At 36.0% G+C, this 24,866-nt stretch overlaps 6 protein-coding genes across 6 annotated transcripts; 1 reads left to right on the plus strand and 5 right to left on the minus strand.

Annotated features, from left to right (window-relative positions):
* On the minus strand, window positions 1-1,281 carry LOC138324278 (acetylcholine receptor subunit alpha-1-A-like). Its single transcript, XM_069269357.1, has one exon. It carries the CDS (start codon window positions 1,279-1,281, stop codon window positions 1-3), a length of 1,281 nt encoding a protein of 426 aa, XP_069125458.1.
* Window positions 1,282-1,440: 159 nt separating this feature from the next.
* Window positions 1,441-1,788, plus strand: LOC138324279 (zinc finger protein 358-like). Its single transcript, XM_069269359.1, has one exon. The coding sequence runs from the start codon at window positions 1,441-1,443 to the stop codon at window positions 1,786-1,788; it is 348 nt and encodes a 115-aa protein (XP_069125460.1).
* A 4,964-nt stretch (window positions 1,789-6,752) lies between these two features.
* Window positions 6,753-12,005, minus strand: LOC138322948 (kelch-like protein 24). Its single transcript, XM_069267212.1, has 2 exons — window positions 11,828-12,005; window positions 6,753-9,022 (listed from the first exon to the last, which is right to left on the minus strand). The coding sequence occupies exon 2, from the start codon at window positions 8,999-9,001 to the stop codon at window positions 7,259-7,261; it is 1,743 nt and encodes a 580-aa protein (XP_069123313.1). The 5' UTR covers window positions 9,002-9,022; window positions 11,828-12,005; the 3' UTR covers window positions 6,753-7,258.
* Window positions 12,006-15,400: 3,395 nt separating this feature from the next.
* Window positions 15,401-16,261, minus strand: LOC138322950 (uncharacterized). The gene has a single exon (XM_069267215.1). It carries the CDS (start codon window positions 16,259-16,261, stop codon window positions 15,605-15,607), a length of 657 nt encoding a protein of 218 aa, XP_069123316.1. The 3' UTR covers window positions 15,401-15,604.
* Window positions 16,262-17,800: 1,539 nt separating this feature from the next.
* LOC138322951 (uncharacterized) lies at window positions 17,801-18,709 on the minus strand. The gene has a single exon (XM_069267216.1). The coding sequence runs from the start codon at window positions 18,413-18,415 to the stop codon at window positions 17,801-17,803; it is 615 nt and encodes a 204-aa protein (XP_069123317.1). The 5' UTR covers window positions 18,416-18,709.
* A 483-nt stretch (window positions 18,710-19,192) lies between these two features.
* Window positions 19,193-20,208, minus strand: LOC138322949 (uncharacterized). The gene has a single exon (XM_069267213.1). It carries the CDS (start codon window positions 20,076-20,078, stop codon window positions 19,422-19,424), a length of 657 nt encoding a protein of 218 aa, XP_069123314.1. The 5' UTR covers window positions 20,079-20,208; the 3' UTR covers window positions 19,193-19,421.
* Between the last annotated feature and the right edge of the window lie 4,658 nt (window positions 20,209-24,866).

Raw genomic sequence — 24,866 nt, forward strand, 5'->3', positions numbered from 1 at the left:
CTATTCAATACAAATAGTGTAGTAGAAGACAATGACCATTTCCAGTATAGTCATCGTGAGACAAATGGAGAAATTCCATCGGTCTATCGCATGACTCACTTTCTTCCAGGTCAGTTCTGAACATGGATCCGTCGGCGTGGTTGAGACATCGTCAAGTGTGACGTCATCAGTGACACAGTAATCCTTTTCGCCCGTCTTTGTTGGCGTATCCTCTGGCGATATTCCATCGGGAACATCTCTCACCTTGTTACAGTTCGGCTTATATGCTCGCCAGGTTACCAACATAGTCAAAAGTCGGAGATGCCAACTGATCTTTCGTGATTCACTTCGATGGTGGTAGTTTAAGGACAAAATAGTACACGTACACACAATGACGTTGTTTGACAGGTGTATGCAGAGGATAATGCTAACAATGGGAACATCGGTGGACAATGGTGGCAACTGATCCATGACGATAGTCATAAAAATAGCCAAAGACAGGAAAACCGTGATGGAGTAGCTGGCTTTCTCACCGCACTCGGCTGGGAGGAAAAACACACACAAGTTCATACTGATTAAAAATACAATGGGAACCAACAGGTTCAGAAGCAGAAATTTTGGACGACGTGACAATTGAATAGACAGATCGACATACTCGGTATCATTTATGCCATGGATCAACGGCTGCTGGGTTAACTCCACCTTACCCACATCCCACTGGCCGTTATCCACCATGAAATCCGTAATTATCAGTGACGGCACAGCGACCACATTGCCCATTCCATACCCCATATGGTTGATCATTATATGACAAGTATGGGTATCAAAAGGGAAGTATTTGATGAACGGTTTACACGTGCTCTTGATGTAAGCTGAGAAGACCATTGATGCCAAACCTTTCGAGGAATATTCCACAAGTAGGATATCCTTATCTTGTATCAAGCCGTTGTTGTCTGCTGGGTTTACCACCACCAACGGAGGAACCCATACGTCAGCCAAAGGAATATTAACTGATGCGGTATTGCCGTAATCTTGGCTGTCCCAGCGGATATACTCGTCCATCCAGTAGACTTGAAAGAAGAGATGCGTGCCCATAACGCTTTCTACTACGTTGAACTCTTTCATCATTCGGAAGTATATACTAATGTTCACATGAACAGCGTCTATCTGGTTTCTTACAGGACGGTTTGACTTAGTGTAATTCTGTAAGAGGTCAGACTTCAGTCGAGTAAGATCCTCGTACGATTGTCCAGCTACCATGGAACTGAAAATAAACATTCCGAACATAAACAGAACTAACATCGTGGCAGTTTCTCTTGACTTTCAAAATAAGTGGTTTGTAAAGTTATATTTCCGAGTCGCTCCACTGCAAGTTCGTCCGTAATTAATAGTTTCTAAATAATTCTTCCTTTGGGTGTATCTTATTAGGAATGCTTGTTTCCTCCGTCCACCACTGATGATATGTCACCAAGCACTGGTGATGTGTCACCAAGCACTGATGATGTGTCATCAAACACTGACGATGTGTCATCAAACACTGATGATGTGTTACCAAGCACTGATGATGTGTTACCAAGCACTGATGATGTGTTACCAAGCACTGATGATGTGTCACCAAGCACTGACGATGTGTCATCAAACACTGACGATGTGTCACCAATAACTGACGATGTGTCATTAAACACTGACGATGTGTCACCAATAATTGACGATGTGTCACCAATAACTGACGATGTGTCACCTATAACCGACGATGTTTCACCAATCACTGACGATTTATCGCAAACACTGACGATTTGTCACCAATAACTGACGATGTGTCACCGATAACTGACGATGTGTCATTAAACACTGACGATGTGTCATTAAACACTGACGATGTGTCACCAATAATTGACAATGTGTCACCAATAACTGACGATTTGTCACCAATAACTGATGATTTGTCACCAATAACTGACGATGTGTCACCTATAACTGACGATGTTTCACCAATAACTGACGATGTGTCACCAATAACTGACGATGTGTCACCAATAACTGACGATGTGTCACCAATAACTGACGATGTGTCACTAATAACTGACGATGCATCAGCAATAACTGACAGTATGTCACCAAAATTTCCTTTATGATGGCAATTGTCACACCAAATTTCTTTTATGACTAAGGTGTTTTGTTCGTAAATATACAATAGTAAACAATAGTTTTTTTTTCTATTTTCCGGCAAGACCTTGCTCTCTTGGTCCGTCTCTGTGTATAACCAATGTTTCTGGCGGTAACTTGCTGCTAAACTGCGCACAAATTACGTTTCAGCTGTTCGTCAATGAGATATAGTGTATTATGTTGTTCGACTGTTACCAAAGTATGCTCCATCTATCCTTTACTAATACGTTATCAATATTTCTTCTCTGACGATAATCTGTAAACTACTCTCATAGGAACTAATCTAAAACGTGATGATGTATCATAATTATATGATGTACACAGAAAATCGATGATCTCATTCGTTTAGATCACACCCACCATTAATCTGGACAAAAATTAAATCATTCTGCGTGACGATCTTAAATAAACCAAATCGAGACAAATCGCGGAGTGAGATGGAAGTCAAACAACATACGGGTTACCTTTGAGACGAGAAATTCCGTGGAGAGATACATTGGTAAAAACCTTTTACTCTATTGCCGTGTAACATCCGGCTGAATGGTTTGTTTTCTATTATGTTTGTATATAATGATGTCTGTGATTGTTTGCTAAATTAGTTTGCTGATTTTATCAAATGATTGCTTTTGATCTTATAAAAAGGTTGCAGGTACTAGGAAAGGTTAGATCAATTCACATGATGTCTGCCTGGTGGAAAACTAATGGAAATTTAACGGGTGGTATTGATGTCACTCAAATTCTCCAAATATATGGACGTATGTCAATCTTAAAACACAGTAGAAGTGGCGTCTCACAATGTCGACTGATAAGAAGAACAGTAAGTTATATGACAACCCATATATTAAAAACATAAAGATACACCCGGGAAGATTAATTCCATCAAAAAGTTCAGTTGAATACAGATGTAAATAAAATTGCAACATAATTCATTTCCCTTTTCTGAACCATACCAAACAGTTGTAATAAAACGAGCTTTTAGGTTTGCATTGATGGTGGGAAAGAGTGATTTTAAACTAAAACAAAATAGTTAAATCTAAATTGATGTCTTCGTTGACAAAACATTACTAAGAAGATGTTTAGCTCATACAATCATGTACATCAGAACTGTATAGAGGAAAAAATGGATTGTTTTCACTTCAGTATACAAAAAATACTCGGAAGGCAACCACATACATTTCCTGTCCTTGTTTCATAGTTCAAAATGTTTAAAAAATATTGTGGTTGCCTACCTACTCTTTGTTCACTACATTAACCGTTACCAAGCTCATCCCTACGGTTGTTAGCACATCACAAGATTCAATCAACTCTCTATTGCATCAATTTCTCAACACAGAACAAGCACATTGAAGCACATTCCTTCAATTACCAACATGACGCCATTCTCTGATTAACATTCATCCACCAAATCACAGAACCTGTTTTAAGTTGTAATTTTTCTGTTAATCGTTGACTATGCAGTCTTCTCCAGTGATGTTTCCATGTTGACATATCGAGAGGAAATAATGTTTTCACTCTGACGTACTGTATTGGACATTCGCATTACTTTGGAACCTTGCTCCTTGGTTGAATATATATTCCATGCCTTTTTCAGAACCTAGTATCAAGTGGATTATTTCCAAACCAGCTAGGAACAGGCCATCAGAAACCAACCAGAGGATTCAATCATATTGGTTCAAGGAAAATAGGAAGATCGAGTCATAGGCAGTAACAGTTTTGTGCTAATTAATCCTATTCCAAAATGCAACAAGAAACAAAAATGTGAAATGAATATTACATATTGTCCACCTGAACAATATTGGTCATCACTGTGGTAAAATTGTATATGTGATTTTAGCATTAACACCAGTGTCCTGTTTGCCAAAACATCACTTTATTTATATAAAGAGTATCTTACATTTTCGCCCCGAAAAGACGAGAATTAAGGAACCTTTAATTTCATCTTTTCGCCTCGAATCTCGTGTTTTCGAGGCGAAAAGACGAAAATAAAACACGAAAAGACGAAATTGAAACACGCTAACAAGCGACTTTGATTCTCGTCTTTTCGCCTTCAAAAATCCCGGTTTTTCGTTTTCGCCCCGAAAAGACGAAAATTAACAAACCTTAATTTTCGTCTTTTTGTCTTCCGATCCAGTGTGGAAGTCATTTTGAAATCTTTTTATCTTAATATTGACTTAATTATTCAAAATGGAAGCATCAAAGTAGTTTAGGATAACAATCGATTTATCAAATTGATTACCAGGCTCTTCATCAATAACTAATATTAGAAGTATTAAAACAGGGGTAAACATGTATGTTTACAGCAGTTACGTAGATTTCTCACACGTGGCACGTGCCACTAACAGATTCATCATTTCGCAAATCTTTTAGCCTGATTGATACATTTTTAAAAAATTCATTAATACATCGTATCTTATTTTTTGTAATCTTATCGCCCTATTAAGTAATAACGCTTATTAAAACATCGCCGTGTATGTGTTAGGCACATAATGAACTTAAAATGCTAAATATAGCACTTACAGGAGTTACCTCCCCTACACAAATTGAAAAAAAAGTTCCCGGCGGGTAATATTTGAAAGCGTTTGAACCATGGATCAACTTGTTAATAAAATAATTTATGAAAGACAACTCGTGAAGACTTTGACTTTATAGGAAGGCCTTGTACCAATAAATTGCTCAAATACAGTTAATCATAACAGTCAGTAGGTACATTGTACTGTGTATTATTTGAAAAGACATTTTGACTACATACGTACATGACATGGTCTTCATCATAATTGTACATTAGAAATTACATTATATTCGCCTTTTCGCCCCGAAAAGACAAAAAGACGAGATTTTTGAAGGCGAACAGACGAAAATTAAAGGTGCTAATTAGCGTGCATCACTTTCGTGTAATTTTAATTTGTTAATTTTCGTCTTTTCCGGGCGAAAAGACGAAAAGACGAAATGGAATAAATCAGCCACCGTACATGAGCATTTAAGCGAGTGGTATACTAAATTATTTAACGAGTTTGATAAGTTCTATATTAACTAGTCACTTCTATTTATCACATAACTTTTATTAGTAGAATTATATGCGAAGCTTTTAATTTCGTCTCTATATAAAACAGCAGAATTCCGGCTAGAATGTGACGTTTTTCGTCTACTGAGATAATCGTGCAACGTCATATATATATTATGACGTCATAGTAGTCTTATTACGCACATGTGTCTTATACGATATTTCTTTCATACTTACATGTGTAATTCTGGCTGGTCTAGGGCAATATACTAATGTCGCCTGAGGCTGTATTGCATGGCTACCCATGGAATAATGCCTCGTGATGTCATGGCGTCAACAAAATCTCTATTTCCTCGTTAAATTTTAACATTTTTTCACAAAATTGACTGGTTTTACTTTAAAAGATGCAAGCAACGGAATTTGTGTTGAAAATATCACGTAATTTTTCATGTATGGAAATTGACTTCCAGTCGTGGATTTCTTCGAATTTATTTCAAAATGGCGGGATGTTATAGTTGTAAAATTGCAATAAAACGTCGAGGTATGAAAGAAAAATACTCTTTCATAAGTGGATATGAAGGATAGGGATATTCTACCTTCGGGATCAAAAAATGTTGCAAAACCCTCGGCAAGCCTCGGGTTTTACTACATTTTGTGACCCTCGGGTAGAATATCCCTATCCTTCATATCCACATATGAAAGAGTCTTATATTATGACACGGCCGTATGATTAACTACTTTTTTACATCGTCATTATCTTAAAATATGCACTTGGGACATAAAATGTTCCTTTTCATTTTTTCGTCTATTTCAGGGTGTGCGCCACCTTTATGACATCACGAGCGGAAGTGAATGATATTTATCCAGACAATTTTGAGATATTATTTGCCAACCAAAACCGGTCTCGTTGTTAAATTATTTGTATTGTCTATTGCTCTTTTGGCGACCATCTTGGATACTATTTCTTCAACATTTATAAACATCTTTCCCATAATTCTGACACCTCATTTGTCAACTTAATCGGTCAATAAAAAAGTTATGTCATTTTTGACGCCATAACCGAAAGTTTATCCCAGTTCATGCAATGTATGCTGTTAATTTCGTTAAAGTGAATCATAAGGATTTAGAAAAAATCACTGCTTCGTTAAGATGTGGGGATGAGGTACACATTGAATATTTCTTCGCGTGAATTTCATTTTGTCACATGAAAATCACGTGCACTTCACGTAAAATTCACACTTTTATTTCCACGGTTCACGTGATATTCACGTGAAGAAATATTGCTTTTGTACATGCATACGTCCGGAAGGATCTATAAGGAGCCTGTGCTGGAAAACATCATTAAGAATCATTAAGAATAAGGATTTAGAAAAAATCACTGCTTCGTTAAGATATATTGCTTTTGTACATGCATACGTCCGGAGCTCCTCGGCTAATAGATGTTACCGTATTTTTGGGATGGTACCCGATGAGTTCATAAAGCGATTTCGCTACAAGTGAGGATTTCGTGACATCTAATAAGTTCAGTTTTTGTGAGAAAAGTATGGAACACAAAGTACATAAATATTCAAGACGTATACACTGTATATCAAACACACTAGAAAGATTATTATAAAATAGTTTATTGGTCAATATATATTGTGTATCTTAATTATCAGGTGTTTTTTTTCTCCAAATATGCTAACCGGTATATAATAACCACAATATAAAAAGATGTAAAACTAAAACAAACTACATTTACTCCGTCCAAAATATAAGTTAGTTTGGAGATTCTACAATATGTTATATTCAAATTCACAATATACACATCACACAAACAAAATGTTAATAAATAATAAAATAGGTCTATGCCCACAAACATGTAAACACAATATAAATAAGTTAATAAATTATATCAATTAAGACCAATTTTAAAATCGAATACGTGTACATAAAACAATGTATAATTTTATATTAATAAGTAAATAGAATATGTCTATTAGGAAAGTATACCTTTCTATCTTCGAATAAATAGAATAAATACGCGTTGTCTTACATATTTAAATTACTTCCTCTTTCAAAGGACAAACTTATTGAGATCACACAACCATTTCAAAGTACTAATGATTTATATCACACGTCAAACTCGATAAGCATTTTCTCGTAGTCTGTGTGGAACTCTCGTTTGTCTATGATCGTGTAGAAGGACCCCGCCACCTCCATCATGGTAGGGAACTGTTTGTTAGGACAGACCACCACCTCGTCTCCACTCACACTGTACATGGTCCGCTGGGTTTTGTCCTCGTAACACGCTTGTTGATGGGAGGCAGTGGGTTCCCCACCCAGCACCAAACGTTTGGTGTCGTCAGTACTATCGTGTACCATACTGAAATGTTTCCTGTCGAAATTCGGAATTCTTCCAATGAGTTTGGTGGGTCCATTTCCGGTAAAAGATACTAATTTTCCTTCAGAACATAAAATTTCAATTCTGTTACCGAACGAAACAGCTCTAGTGAACCTACTGGGGCTTGGGAGGTTACTGACATGCGTACAAGCGTAGGTTTCAGTATTGAAACATTGGATTGCTGCCGTTTTTTCGTCACACCCGAGCCATCCTCCGAACGTATAAATCTTAGTACCGATGGCCACGGCGCACGAGGCATCAATACACATGTGTAGGTCGCCAACTGTTTTCCACATATCGTTACGAACGTCGTACTCCTCAACACTTTTCAGTGTACCAGCATTGTAGCCGCCCAAAGCATATATTGAACCTTTCACGGATACCATGCAATGGCGGTACCGGCCCGAGTTCATGGAAGCACGAGCACGCCACCGAGACACTTTAGGGGAGTAGTAATAGCAAGCGTTCATTTTGCTGGTACCACCCGTAACGAAGAGGTCTTCGCCATGGCAACAGCTTGCGAACTCTTCGCCCATATCTGGAGGTGTTGGGTGAAGTGAGTACCATTTGTGCTGAGCAAAACTATAGGCGATGAATTCTGTCACTCTCTCGCCGTTCTCCTTTAAACGCCTGCCGATCACTGTCAGCACTGTTTCTTTGTCTGAATTTTTCCTGTGGGGTTGTAACATATGGCAATGGTCGGTCCTTCTGGCAGGAAAGGCGTGCAGTTTTACTGCCTGGTTAACCAGTTTAGCACTTAAGTCGTTTGAGCGAACCAATTCCAAGGAGTCAAATTCGTCTAACAGATAATCTAGACTGACCAGTGTTAACCTTAGGTGTGATATCAGTGTCCCTACAGAATCTTGTCTCTCTTCTTCGTCAGCACTGATCCAGCGTAACACGGAGTCACACACATGTTCCTCCCGAATGACTACCAAGTCGTCTGCTTTGATGATCTCGCAAAGTTCGCCCAGTTCAAGCCTAACAAACTCGTCATTCAGGCGAACTTCTTCAAAATACTGTTCTATATATGCCCAGCACTTAGCCTCCAGTGACGTGCTATGAAATGCTCTTGACAGTTTCCAGATCCCTAAACAATTGTCTCCGTTCATCTTATTCTCCAGGAATGTCTCGCACTTCTCCGTTAAAGAGTCTATCTGTAGGAGGCATGATGTCTTGAACAGATCCTCCGCCGTGTTTTCGGTAAGGACATCTTCGTCCTTATAGATATATGAAATGACGAGCTTGAATACAGACGGTGAGATATCCTTCAGGCAGATTTTGTCCTCCCGGGATTCCTTCATTCCGGACGAATACATGGCGTCGAAGAATTTAGATACGGCGGAGAGTACGAGCCTGTGGCAGTGGAACGACTGGTCCCCCACCTGTACAATGACGTCAGTGTACCGGTTAGAGTCGTAGTATTCCTGTATCCCCCTCATCAGTGTATCCTTCACCGCCGTGATGGTCATCTTAACAAAGAGTTACACCATCTGCCAATAAAACAATGGAAATTAATTAGATAAGAATGAAGCGTTACAAAAACTTCAATGGATTCATTTGATAAGCTGGATGATTCTGGTGCTGTTCTATCCCTATTGCTATACAGACTAACCAAGCCTCTTTCCCAGGCAATACATGACACCGGAAGCTGGACCATTATGACGTCACTAATGTCTATATGGAAACGTCATTGCCATAATAGCTATTTTTCGTAGATATACTGGGGAGTTAGATCGTGAATTTTGGTTTTAACATCAGACTAAGTAACAAGCAGTTCTATTGCATATGAAGATTTTTTTCAGATCTATAGCGCCATTACACCATAGATGTCATATCAACGCGTTTTTATTTATTCACTTTCATTTTTTTTATTATTCAAGCACAAACATTTAGGGTTACATTGGTCAAAAAATAGGGTCGGTAGGTCGGGAGGATTTTTTCAAGTGTCTTTCACACTAATGGTCGGGTAACCCTAAACAGACATGTTATTTTTTGTTTTGCCTTAGATGTTTCTGATTTAAAGCATCAAATCCAACCTTTTGAATAAAAATTAAAGAAACGCTACTTTTTTTGTTTGTCTATTGTATACCTCTCTTTGCGAAAGACTTGCATCGTAAAATATTTATTGGGTTGAAATAAAATATTCTGTATATCGAAAATTTTCTCAAATCGTTTTACTTTGGCAGTTTTTAAACAATATTTGTTCTGTGTTTGATGACAGTAGAGATAAAACATATATTAACAAAACCTCCTTTTGGCTTTATAAACATTACATCAGTGTTCAAGAAGATATCTGACCTCGCTACAGAGCTGACACCAACTTGTTTTGTCAGATCGTTCCGTTTTATTGATACTTTAGGCTAAATACTACTGACTTCTCGAGCAGGTTTGGCCGGAAGCCATATTGCTGTTTTTGGATATAGATATTGAAATATTTTCTACACTGCCTACGGGGATTGCGTCACAGATAAACATTATCACACTCTTCTCGTAGTAAGGAATTACATTAATGTCAGATTTAATTTTTAACGATAAAATCCCAGTATAAAGAAGTGTTGAAACGGTAATAAATTATTTTTTTATCAAATTTCAGTACATGGCAATTAGGCACAGTTGTATGTGCTGGTTATATAGTACTGGGAGATTCGGGGATGTATGATAGTCATTAGGCCAAAAATTACATATATATATATATACCATTATTTTACACAAAAATTGTTATATTCTTCTTCATGAATTGAATATTGGAGCTATACGCGCACTGTACTGTTGTATATATTTTCTACATTTCTTCAGGAATTAAACTGTGGTATATGTATGTAATGTAACAGGGCGAGAGTAGTGTGCCGCCACACACAGGGTTAATTAGAATTTATTAATACTTCGTTTGAAACCAGAGAATTAGTAGATATTTATGTATACTGTATAGCCATATGCACATTAAAGAGATCGGTGATATATTTACACGCTCTGTGATGTTAATACCACGCCCCATACCGGGGCATCATCAGAGGAGGATGTGGTCGGAATACATTACATAGATAGATAATCAACAGATGCTGGCTTAGCGCGTGCTGCATCCATCGCATCACAGCTGAAACACGTGCGAGAATATAAACAAAGCGGCGTGGCCCTCCACGTGGCTGATTATACATAGTGATTCTGTTATCTTTATCAGGGGTTCCCATGGTTATATGGGCTGAATAATGAATAAGTGAAAGTCATAGCGTCCCTGGAAATATGAGTTTGGTAAGGAATAAATATAGCACCATTGATATTAGTTTTGAATTTTTAATAAAATTTCGATATAAATAACATATTTCACTCTTGAAAGTTATGGAAGTGTTTGATACTAAAATGTGAAAGCATTGAGAATTTTTTGTAAAATACCATATCCATTTTTATAGATATATTACAGTGTATTTTATGACTTCATTCATCTATATAATATGCCTAATTATGACAGAGATTTCTCTGTTTTTGTTGATCTATGTACGTTCTGTTGCGACTCTTTGTCATATTTCCCTTGCAATAAAATAAATAAGCAGCAGATGTCAGCGACATTACAACTAACCATTTAACAATACCTATCGATCTATAACCGACCTGGCTTTTGTGATCAAACACAATTGGATCAATCGATTATCGTCCTATGTTAATAATTCACGTGTTCTCATCAGTCCTTGTATGGACATACGTCATACACACACATAAACACCTGACATGAGTGTAAACAAGGACGTATATTTCACTTATAAATCCTTGGTGTAAACAACCAAACATTTACTTCGTCTATTATAACCATTATCACATCCGACATTTTTATATGTTCACGAGAAACATACATGTAATTATCTCCCCAGAAATACAGAGGTAATTTATACAGACCATTGTTTGTAGCCAATTTAAAGAGATTTCCTATAATAATCCGTGTCTGATCACTAATAAATCCTTACCCCGTGTCCAAATACATATGGTATATGTAGCTGTTCAAGTGTACACACAATACAATAACGAAGAGGCTGTCCTAAATTCGTATTTCTTACTGTCATCCGTATCTTTATGGGATGTACATATATTTGATCCCTAAATTCTATTCAGTTTTTTTGTTACAAAGTTCGATGGATTGTGCGTTTTAGCCAATTTAACCGGCGTAGGTGTCTCAAGATACCTCATAATAATCAGGAGTTGCTCATCTCTATTTTATGTCAACGATTTATAAGATTCATCTACGATACGTCCTTGGTTATATTTATAGTATTTAATTCAGTAATTAATAAGAAAACAGAACGTACCTGCTGACTACTGTGTGTGGAGGTTTTACTGTAGCGTCTGACCAGTCGACGTGTCCATACGGGACCGATAATATAAATACGCAGGCTAATAATGTTGTAGCACGTAAGGTTACGTAATACCGTGACCCTCTCTGACCATTGGTCAATCAATTTACAGCGGTCAATGCCCGTCTGAGCTTGTTTACGGTACTATGTATATGTACACAGAGCTATAGGCCTACGTATGCGTTACTTGTACTGTGATTGTATGGTTAGCTTTTCTCAAAAAGGCCAAGCAGTCATAAATAAGTAGGTTTTTATCTATCATCAGCGTATATATTTCATTTATTCAGAGAAGGTCATAAAAAAGAAAAAAAAACCAACAACTTGTGTTTGGGTCGATATTGATAGCTTTTAGAATGCTAAAGAGAGTTCAAACAATGATATACTTGTAACACAAGTTGACTGACCGATAAAGAACCTAATCAATTTAAACAACACCAATCAACGTATTAAAAAAGGATGTTTATGTTAACATAACTGATTCCGATAAGACCTATATAAATACATGTATATAACTTAGAAATTGTATGTTGTTATTCCTTGTCAGATAGCTAATACATGAACCTAAAGGTATATGTACAGGCGTTTCTGATTTTACTAAGTGTTAGATATACGTCCTTGGCCTTTACATAATAAATTTTAAAGATATTTTTTGGCGTACTTTAGTATATGCATATTGAAAAATGCGGCTTGTAAATACATTACATGATTTATTTTGGTCGATCTCAATACTTAAGATACCGTACTGAAGTACTCGGAGCAGTCTAAATTGAAAGAAAATATTGGTTAAATTTTGAAATGATTTGATTGTTTGATAAATTGTTCAGTATAACAACTGTTGAAAAAATGTACAGGAAAGTATTCATTTCTTTGTGTACTATTTATTGTCTATGTTTAGCATATTTGAGTATCAAATATTTTCCTCTAAGGATGGTGATGAGAGGATAATTAACATAAAGCTATTTAATTAGTATTATGGGATATATATATATATCAACAGGTCGAATTTCTAGAAAACAAATTATTCAGAACAGAGAAAATAGTGGTTTGGAAATGCTTCATTTAGAATCCTTTCTGAAGTCTTTAAAATGAAGCTGGATAAGAAGATTCATGAAAAGTCCAGAGTCCAGACTGTAATTAGACCTGTCTTGTACTGGAGAAACGTGATCATGAAATTGAATTCCATTTGTCTAATACGGGTGATATTTTTTTTAATTGATGTCAAAACGAAATTTTTTATTCTAGAAGGAAGTTTTTCGTATACTTTCAGAGATTAAGAAAGTTTTCCCTCCCAATGACATTTTGAATGAAACATTATGGTCCAACTATCTTATAATAGTGATAAAAATAAAGTATACTGTCGAGATTGGTATAACAGAGGTATACTAACTATTCATGATTTGTTAGATGAAGATGGATGTTTGTCTGTATTGTAGTGTACGGTTTAGCTTTGTCCAGTGTAATTGTACTGTATATGTAATGAAAATCAATAAAACAACTGAAATGTGAAAAAACCGTTATTTAGACTGCACACCAGGAGAACTATCCACGGACATAAACCTCCATGACATCTGATTGTACATTCAGAACTGAACATAAATAATTCATCAATACCCCTGAAACGAGTTAAAACAAATAGTAAAGAGAACAACATTCGGTATAACAGCTACAAATTGAAATATCTACTGTTGAAGTCCAAAATACTAATTTTCTCGACTTGTTTTGTTACAGAATTACTATCCCTCGGTTTTCATATTAATACAATAAATATACAATGATATAGATAGTCCTAGTACTTTCCATTTTATTTGCTCAATTTAGGTTTCATTTTGATTCCATTAATGCCATTGTCTGATAACAAGGGTAATCCAATGGAAATTGAACAACTTAAATGAACACGTAGAGCTTGTATGTGTTTTCTTCATTAATGGATTTATTTTCTGTCGGATCCTTCCCTCATGATGAATCAGATATCACATACTGGAACCATTGTATGAATAATATTACAGACGTTTATCGATATAAACATGTTGGGGTTTTTACCGGGAAAGTCGGACTCGATAGTTGAGCGGATTTCCACAGATAAAAGTATAGACTTCCCACCAATCAAGTTTGTTTGTTTGATTTATTAACGTCCTATTAACAGCCATGGTCATGTAAGGACGGCCTCCCATGTATGCTGTGTGATGCGTGTATGTTGTGCGAGATGCGTGTCCTTGGGAGACTGCGGTATATTCATGTAGTGTCTTCTTGTATAGTGGAACTGTTGCCCTTTTTATAGTGCTATATCACTGAAGCATGCCGCCGAAGACACCAAGCAACACACCCAACCCGGTCATATTATACTGACAACGGGCGAACCAGTCGTCCCACTTCCTACCAATCAAGTAAAGCTGTCGGTAAGATACATGTAACTCTAATGATTACCAAATGACGGGTCTGATATTGGGTTAGGAGATAGGGCAAATGTATTTTATGTCCACATTGACAATTAAATATATTTATGCCAATTATAGAATGAAGCCACATGATTAATTTATCATAGTGTAGACGTGTCTAATAATTCAATTGTGGCTTGACGCATTTTTTAGTATACATGTATGTCAACTTCGCTAGCCAAGGGTATTTGTCCGATTCTCTTTCTATTACCCTTGGCATATCTCACTTCAGAACAGGTGTTTTTGCTTTCAAACTCTGATTGGATGCGGCTAGGTTCAGGCGACCAATGAAAACGCAGCTTTGATTTGTCAACAAAACTGAACTGAAGCGGTAGTATAGTGACCTACATTTGTATAATGAGGCATCAGGCATGTTTGTCAACATCAACTCCTAGCGAAGTTATATTACTATCTATTTAATCAATTAGATGTTTTATACCAGCTAAATGAACGTCTTGGAGACGTTGCTCTCCAAACAGATTGGAAAGTACGTGCGTGGTTCATGTTTCACAAATTAAACAGTTAAAAGATATACATATATATGTACTACGATCTCGTTACAAAATTGGACACTGCAGAACTTCTGCATGAAACGCAAAAACTGGTGTCCGAACTCACTAATAAACAAATGACTCACACACATGTTCATCTTTGGTATTTTGAATCTGTCGCAAACAACACGCGTGTTTCATAGGGCGCTGCCATTTTTTCAACCATACAACAATGATACAAGCTTTTTAATTGGTTGCTTATTACGTAAATGGAAGGGGCGCAACTGCGGTGATCCAGCAGGTGGCGCAGTGCGGGACCACCCATTCTGAAGTGAGATATGCCAAGGGTAATAGAAAGAGAATCGGACTAATACCCTTGGCTAGCGAAGTTGCGTGTATGTATGTATTGTGGTTTTTATGTAATATCATATGCATGCGCTTGACACGTAAATAAAATATGATTGGATTGGATTTGGTTACTTTCTGAACTGTAAAGAACTTAAACAAATAATGACCCATTTAAATATCCATTAATAAATTAATATACTTAACTCTCAATTTTTAAACTACATCTGCAAATAATGACACTGATTACACACTCATATGTATTTACAAAATTTAATCATAACAATAAAATTCAACAAATATAGAACATGTATAATAAAAATAATGTGTTCATTCTTCAACGATATATACCTTATTAAATAAAAAGTTCATAATTATAAGACATTGCGGAATATAACATTGTTTATATATTGTACCAATATTGTCACTCAAGTTACTACCACCAACGAAGTTCACATTCATTACACTTTGGAAAACACGTGTTTGATGAAAGAAACAGTTGATGAAAAGTAAAATGATTTCGAACCCCTTTCTTCCTTTCCTTTAGGTACACATTCACTTTTGCTCTCTAAAACCTTTGCTGCCCGTTTCGTACTGACAACCTCTACCACCCAGTCCAACATCTCATTCAGTCCCTCTCCGGTAGTGGCTGAGGTACCAAACACCTCACACATGTGACTTTTACGGATAACATCTAGGTCCAACTTGTCGCCGACCTCCTCTGAAGTGAAAGCTCCCACTTTATCCTGTTTGTTAGCCAAAATTACAACAATAACATCCTTTAATGTGTATTCCTCCATAGTTCGGAAAAGTTCTTCTTTGGCCTCGTCGATTCGGTCTCTGTCATTACTATCCACCACAAAAAAGAGAGCATCGCTTCCTTGATAGTAATATCTGTACAATGCTCTCATCTTGCCTCTGCCTCCGACGTCCCATGTCACCATCTGTACAATGCTATGATCCACTGTCTCTACGTTAAAACCGATGGTAGGTATTGTCGTAACGACTTGGCCTAGTTTGAGTTTATACAGTATTGTTGTTTTACCGGCAGCATCCAGTCCATTCAATATCACTTTCATTTGACGTTTTCTGAATAATTTACAAAATGTACCCCCCATTATGGCGGAGACAGTCTAACAATGTTCACAATTACCTTTCACACGTTCATTTACCTCTGGTAACTTCACCATGTATACTATGCTATTTATACTCTAATGTACGTCACCAGGTGATATCAACAATGCCACGCTGTTCAAAATGACTACAAACAAGGGACATAACCGAGTTATGTGTATACATTTTAATACTTCATGGACCAATATCCCCCAATGTGCACTTTCACTGTATATTTGGCAATACAATTGTACACAAGCTAACATTATAATGACATAAAATACGTATAAGAACTTCAAGACTTTTAATTTAAATTACGTGTATATACCTTACATAGTTGCCAACTGTACCCAGAGTAGATAATAAAATTCTGATATATTATTCTATTTGGACACCTGGCAAGAGTATCGAAAAACAGCACCAAAAGCGACCGCTTCATTACCGAGATATGTAGGTTGCTTATTCAAAAGGGGAGATCTAACACAATTAAGTGCTTATTCTAAAGTAAGGCTTTGAATGGTCAAGCCTTCTGTTTACCAGCAACAATTTCAAATAATGGGTTTGATATATATCTATCTACTTAACAGATCAATGTAAGATTCCATTATTTTCCAGAAAAACCCTCTTTGTTGACAATTTGCTCCTATTTACTTTGGGATTGTAAACCTATGTTCTCGGTATTCCTATTTTTGTCGGCGTTTTAAATGCATATACATATTGAGAAGTCTAGGGTTTTGTGCATCTCTGGAATACTGTTGCTGTGATTTCTTCTTGCTACCGAAGAGTACAAAACAGCTTACAGTAACTTCGTTTGGCATAAAAATGAGATAACCTTTTCATGGAGATGAATGAAGGATACCTTTTCCCCAATAGATAACAAAACGTAAAACTCGTTTCGACATTTCGAAATCCATTGTAAGGGATACAATCGCACACTTTTATAGTATATTAAGCGTGATATAAAATTATTTTCATAAAATTATAAAAGGTCTTTTGAAGACCTTGTGCAAAAGCAAAACAATGACAGATCAAGACATTTAAAGATGCTCCACCGCTGACAAATGATATTTTTGCACTATCAAAAACACGAGCAGACGATTAAGTATTTTTCTTCAGTTACAAAAGTTACTTACTTTACACCATTACCACCATTGAAAAGTTTGAGCTTCTAATTTCCCTTCAAGTTAAAGTTACAAAAAATAATTAATTGCATCCCGAAAAAATTCCGTGCCACTATATCCTATATGGAATTAAGTACCGATTGCGTATGCACCAAAGGCAAAACAAATTATTTCATATATTTTTTTGTGTTATTTAGACATATTTATACACGATTAAACACCAATTATTGTTCAAGTGATTAATATCATTTATACTCTGTCGGCGGTGGAGCATCTGAAACAATTTTTTATTATAACAATTAACGTACACTTGTAACAAAATGAAATATGTTATAAAGATAAATAAATAACATCCCTAAACATCCAATTATCAAAACGTTAGTTAAAGTAATATTAAGAAAGTATTTATCATGAAAAAATCGATTAAAAATAGAGTGTTTTAGAATCCTTTTCCTCCTTTTCACTAGTAATACACTTGTCAGTTACTCCTAAAACCTTCGCTGCCTGTTTCGTACTGACGGCCTCTACCACCCAGTCCAACATCTCATACAGTCCCTCTCCGGTAGTAGCTGAGGTACCAAACACCTCACACCTGTGACTTTTACGGATAAATTCCACATTCATTTTCTCACCCACCTCCTCTGGAGTCATAACTCCGGGTATATCCTGTTTGTTAGCCGCAATAACAACGATTACTCCCCTTAGTTCATTCTTTTTTACGATAGTTCGTAGCTCTTTCTGAACCTCTTCTATCCGATCTCTGTCAGTACTGTCCACCACAAAAACAATAGCATCAGTTCCAGTATAGTAATGTCTTTGTAGAAGCCGTGCTTCGTTACTTCCACCGATGTCCCATATAGTCAACTCTACATTATTGTGTTCCACTGTCTCTAGGTTAAAACCAGTGGTAGGTTTTGTCGTAACGACTTCACCAAGCCTCAGTTGATACATCAGCGTTGTTTTACCAGTAGCATCAAGTCCGTTGATCAGAACCCTCATTTGACGTTTTCTGAATAATTTACATAACATACCTCCCATTTTGGCTGATACAGTCTAACGACACAACCTTTCACATGTTCAACTGTTACCTGTTGTGTACATGGTTGTAAACAATGCCATTCTGTTCAGAATGACTATCAACAAGGGACATAACCAAGATCGGCTTACAGACTGAATTGATCAACTAACTCGGTTTACAATTCAAGTTTCTTTTGAAAGAATCTTAATTCCATAACATGCAAAGTGTTGTTAGTAAGTTTGATAATCATTTAAGATTTTGGAATGTATTTGCTTTATATATGGGTATTCCAAATTCTGTTCAACACAAAACGATACTTTTGAAAAAAAACTCATTTTGGCATCCAAAACGACCAAAGACAACCTTTATAGTCTCAAAATCTTTGTTTAATTAGGTTCAGATATGTATGGAGACAAATTCTCTCCAAACCAATAGCGTTGCATGTCGCGAAATGACAAAGGAACTAACTTGGGGAAGCTGATGAAGGTTGTTGAAAAGTATCTTAACTCCTATGTAACTTATTGTAAAGTGGGTGACGTCGACGAAGCAGATGTAGTGCAGTTATTTTCTAGAAAATGGTCTATGCTTTGTTGACAATTTTCTATTGATAAATATGTGTTAACTCTGGATAACAATTGTATTATATCATGCAGATCAAATATCAAAAGGAACTGAGAGAAAAACATTGAAAACACTCAGTACCCTACTACAAAACCGATTTTGTATACAAAAGTTTGACGAAATCAAAGCGAGTATCTTTAAGGTTTATAGACATATGAAAAATGGTAAAAGATTAATATCATTTAACGTCAATTTTATTAATAATAAACAAACATGTCTTACAAAAATATATATAAATATAAATCATATTACAAGTAGATCAACAATAACATTTGCAGTGACCCCACAGTAGTTATCGTGAATTAGAATGTATAAAGTAATAATTATATTTAACATTAACCATGTGTAACAATTAAACCAGTTCTTTGTCATTGCTGTCGGCGAACACAATACAATATCACTCTCTCACACTTTGGAAAACACATTTTTGATGTATGAAAAAGTCGATGAAAAATAAAGTGATTTGGAATCCTTTTCCTCCTTTTCACTAGTAATACACTTGTCAGTTCCTCCTAACACTTTTGCTGCCTGTTTCGTACTGACAGCCTCTACCACCCAGTCCAACATCTCATACAGTCCCTCTCCGGTAGTAGCTGAGGTACCAAACACCTCACACCTGTGACTTTTACGGATAAATTCCACATTCATTTTCTCACCCACCTCCTCTGGAGTCATAACTCCGTGTATATCCTGTTTGTTAGCCGCAATAACAACGATTATTTCCCTTAGTTCATCTTCCTTGATGGTAGTGTGTAGTTCCTTCTGAATCTCATCGATTCGTTCTCTGTCATTACTGTCCACCACAAAAACAATAGCATCAGTTCCAGGGTAGTAATGTCTGTATAGAGGCCGTGCTTTGTCTCTACCACCCAAATCCCATGTAGTCAACTCTACATTATTGTGTTCCAATGTTTCTATGTTAAACCCAATAGTAGGTATCGTCGTAACAACTTCCCCGAGCTTCAGTTGATACAGCAGCGTTGTTTTACCAGCAGCATCAAGTCCGTTGATCAAAACTCTTAATTGACGTTTTCTGAATAATTTACAGAATATACCTCCCATTTTGGCGGATACAGTCTACCAATGTTCACACAGTATGTCACATGTTCGTTTACACCTGTTAACTGAGGTACAGGTATTTATAATCCAATACACGTCATCGAGCGATATGTAAACATAGCCACGCTGTTGAGAATGACTACCAACAAGGGACATAACCAGGTTCGCCGTACGCACCAAACTGTATAGTGTACTATTTATAGTTATATGTGTTTTTAAGTTTCCTGACATCCAACTTCAATTATAACACAATAATATCATTAAGCAAATACTATTACAGATGTAGATTTAAGCGATTCTGCAATTCCAACTAATCAATAAACATAGGAATTGTGTTATATAGGTAGAAGTGCAATGAGTAAATGTTAATGGGATCCGATCTTAGAATAGATTTGCTATGTATCTGGATATTACTAATTCTGTTCAACGCAAAACAAAACCATTGAAAAAAATGCTGGTTCAGTTCAGGTATTCAAAACGATCAAAGATGGTCTATGCTTCTTTGACATTTTGCTCTTGTTTCATTATTTTGAGTTTAAATACCAATTATAGATGTCCCCCAGATTTAAATATCAAACAAATTCGATAAAAAAAGATCTAAATATCAAAGGACCGATAACTAACATCTGAAAACATCCTATCATATTTGTTATGTATATAAGGGTTTTATGAAATTATAACGAGTATTATTTAGGTCTACAAAATGTATATGCAAAATAAAAATAGTAAAACGATCGAGATTGTTTAATAGCATTTCATTATTTCATAATAAATACAACATACACGTATAACAAAAACAATGTATAAAATATATTAGACCGACAGTTCAAATTGTAGTGCCCCTATGTACATGTAGTGGTATATGTATTGAAAAGGCAATAATTGAATAAAAACAAAGCATTGACCATATAAAAACTGAACCAGTTCTTTGTCATTGACGTTGGTAAACACAATAGAATATCATTTTCATCACACGTAAGAAAATAGGGGTTTGATGAATGAAAAAGATGAGGAAAAGTAAAGTGATTTACAATAATTTTCTTTCCATTTCCCTTGTTACACAAATGTCTTTCCGTCCTAAAGTTCTTTCTACTTGTTTCGCACTGACAGCCTCTACCATCCAGTCCAATACAGTCCCTCTCCGGTAGTGGCCGAGGTACCTCACACCTGTGACTTTTACCGATAAATTGCAAGTCCAACTTATCACCAACCTCCGCTGGAGTCATAGCTCCGGGTAATTCCCGTTTGTTAGCTGTAATGGCAACGATTGTTCTTCTTAATTCGTGTTCTTCCAGAAGAGAGTAAAGCTCTTCGCGAACCCAGTCGATTAATCTTTGTCAGTACCATCTACCACGAAAAAACGAAAGCATCAGTTCCGGTATAATAATTAACTGTATGACACCCTGATTTTACCTCTGCATCTTAAGTCCCATAGAGTTATCTCTACTCTATAGTCCAGTAAAATACGAAAAATAGAGGCCTTGGGTTGGAGGATCTTAGTATTTTACGATGAAAAAAGTCGCCAAAAATCGTATGTTCGGAAAGCCGTTTTTTCAACACCCGAAAAATAAGAAAATATATAGAAATTACACTTTTAAATTACAATATCTGCTATTTTTGTAATACTTGAAATATGAAATCGGGTATATAATAAGACAAACTTTAAGTTAGTACAAATAAGTTGAAACGATACAATAATTTCAGTCAATCCAAGAAATAAAGAAGGATGAAAACGGCTCAAAACCTTTTGAATTTAGCTAGCATTACCGTTTTTGTTCTTTTTAGATGCAAACATTTATAAAATCCTACCCTGAACTATATCAGTTTAAGTTGTATGCCTTAAAGAATTACATTTTCTTTGATATTAATACATGATCGATAATACATTAGCTAGAAAAAACCTAAATATTAACATGTCAAGTTGACTAATCGTGCCAATTTGAAGTGTTTTTATACGCCTACATTTTTGTACTTAGATTTTTGGCAAAACACTCATTTTGGTAGTTCATATTTCGGAAAATAAAAAGGCAAATGCTTCCAAATATGTTATATCCTTTTTGGTATATTTTGTACCTGTTATTTTTATCATTTGTTGTAAAAACGGTATAAATATCTTATTTAGTCGTAAAAACTTAGCCCTGCAGGTAGGGCGTTAGAATTGTACCTGCTGCACCTATTGCATGATCGTAAAAGGCGACTAAATTTAGGATCTTATCTTTTCTCTTCTTCCTACTTGACTTTATGTTTCCTAATGCCTCCCTTGGCACCGCCTCACTTTTGGCCTTGAGTTAAGCGTTCGCCCCTGTGAGGAAGGCTCTGGGCTCTGTCCCCTGGCCGAGACACACCAAAGACTATAAAAGTGGTAGTTTCTGCTCCTGCTTAGCGCTTAGCAAACAGGGAGTGGGACGACTGGTTTGCCCGTTGTCAGTTTAATGTGACCGGGTGGGGTGTGTTGCTTGGTGTCTTCGGCGGCATGCTTCAGTGATATAGCACTATAAAAAGGACAATAGTTCCACTATACAAGAAGACACAACATGAATATACCGCAGTCTCCCAAAACATGCACCTGGCACAACATACACGCAACACACGGGAGGCCGTCCTTACATGACCATAGCTGTTAATAGGACGTAAATTAATCAAACAAACAAAATAGTAAAAACTTCCTATCACGTTAATTTGACTGAATACCAAAATATGTCCATAAATCTGCAATACAAAAATCTTAATTTTTCGAATATGCTTTATTCGTTTGTTACAAAATTTTGCCAGTAAATAAATCAGAACTGTGATGATTTTCAGCTATAAAATTGGACTTGAACTTTTATTTTATTCCTTTATCTCATTGAAAATTATATAACCCCCATCCAGTTCCATTATGGAAAAATGAAAAACTGACCTATGCAAATATTTGATCAAAAAGAAACTTCAATCTCACTTTATAAAGAGCGCTCCATTATGGTGGTAATATCTGCCAAAGGATATTGCAATCTGCTTAATCACAAAATAGATATTCACATTTTTGACATTTCAACTTAAGGACTTAGCCAATCAGAGAAGTTTAGTCAAATTGGCACTAAATGAAGATTTGATCGACCTCACGTCTTTTATATTTGGGGATATCTTGATAGTAGTCTCTTTTAGGTGAGTATAGCCTACATAGAATCTGAATTAATAACTATCTAAACACTTGAGACGGTACTTACTGAATAATTCTTGAATGAAAAAGGCATATTATTCAATTTGGACTTCAAAATATCCTTGGAAAAGGCCAAAAGACCAACTTTGAGCAACCATATTATCTCAGGTAGTGAAAGTAAAATGTTTTCCTTTTAAAGCCTTTAATCAACAAGTTTTATTTAAAAAGATTCCACCAAAATGAGTATCAATGGTATTGTTAATAATAACAATTTTTTATCCTAACAATCCAACAAAAGCATATTTGGCTGTTGCAAGGACATAATTATGCAATTTTCATGCTGTCATACTTTTTCCCTGTGTTGATTTCAACTTATGTTTTTGGCAATCTGTGCTGTCCTTATAACTTTCTTGTCATACATTAATTTTCTAGTATCTCATGATAACCATGTAAGATTATATTTGACTTCAAGTTGGCAAATTATGCAAATATCCCTATTTTTCTGATTTTTTTGGGGTCAAGAAAAACACTTTCCCAAATTTTTATTTGTGACGACTTTTTTTTCTATAAAACAAAGTCAGATCTGTATGAAAAACGAAGAAAAAATTCTGTTGCAATTATTTTGGGGTAACAGCCTATCTTTCCTGGACTACTGGACTCATTTTCCACTGTCTCAACGTTAAAACCAAGTGTAGATACTGTAGTAAAGACTTGACCAAGCTTCAATTTATACAGTAACATTGTTTTACGAGCAGCATCAAGTCCGATGATCAACACTTTTGTTAGACGTTTTCTGAATAATTTACAAGATATACCGCCCATTTTGACGAATAGTCTAATGTTTATGCACATTACAGTATAACCTTTACTTATTCCGGTTTCTTGTTGGTTGTTTACAGTCAAGATTGCTCAACTATACTCGAGACTATACTCTTCCTCCTTTCTCAAAACGGGCATAGGAACGGCTACGCCGGAGTTTGTAACCTTTTACTGCACTATATTAACATATAAATGGACCGTATACATAACGATAGGTTGATAAGGCCACGCTGTTCAGAATGACTACAAACAATTAATGGATTCCCGGACATAACTACTGAGGTTCGGCGTACAGAGAGTATACTACGATATCAATATTGCACAATGAGTGGAGATCTATTTTATTCAGTGATTTCGCCCGAGTGGAGATCTATTTTATTCAGTGATTTCGCCCGTGTAATATTTTCATTTTTAACATTGAGCGCTTTTCATTGGTTGTAAATCTATCGTGACGTCATTAAACAATACCGTTCACGTGACATTAGGATTCGAGGACGTCGTGACAAAATGACAACACAACACTCTCATTCTGTATAATTTACAAAACTTCCCTCCCATAATGGGGAATACAGTAAAACATCGTTTTACAGTTTACTATTAAAGCGGTATAACTAAGTTATATTCGTTTATGTAAATGAAAGTGTATGTAGACAGATATATAATACTGAACTCTGCAATATCGTTATTAAAAACGTTTTACCTTTAAACAGGAATCATCAAAATAACTGAAAGTGATCCAAACTGAATTACCTCGATTCTCTCCTATGTTCATCCTATTAGGTTTTTACACTCACTACACTTGACATAAACTTTCATTGGATGAAGTGGTCAAT

This window comes from Argopecten irradians, chromosome 5, assembly GCF_041381155.1.
Source record: "Argopecten irradians isolate NY chromosome 5, Ai_NY, whole genome shotgun sequence".
NCBI lineage: Eukaryota > Metazoa > Mollusca > Bivalvia > Pectinida > Pectinidae > Argopecten > Argopecten irradians.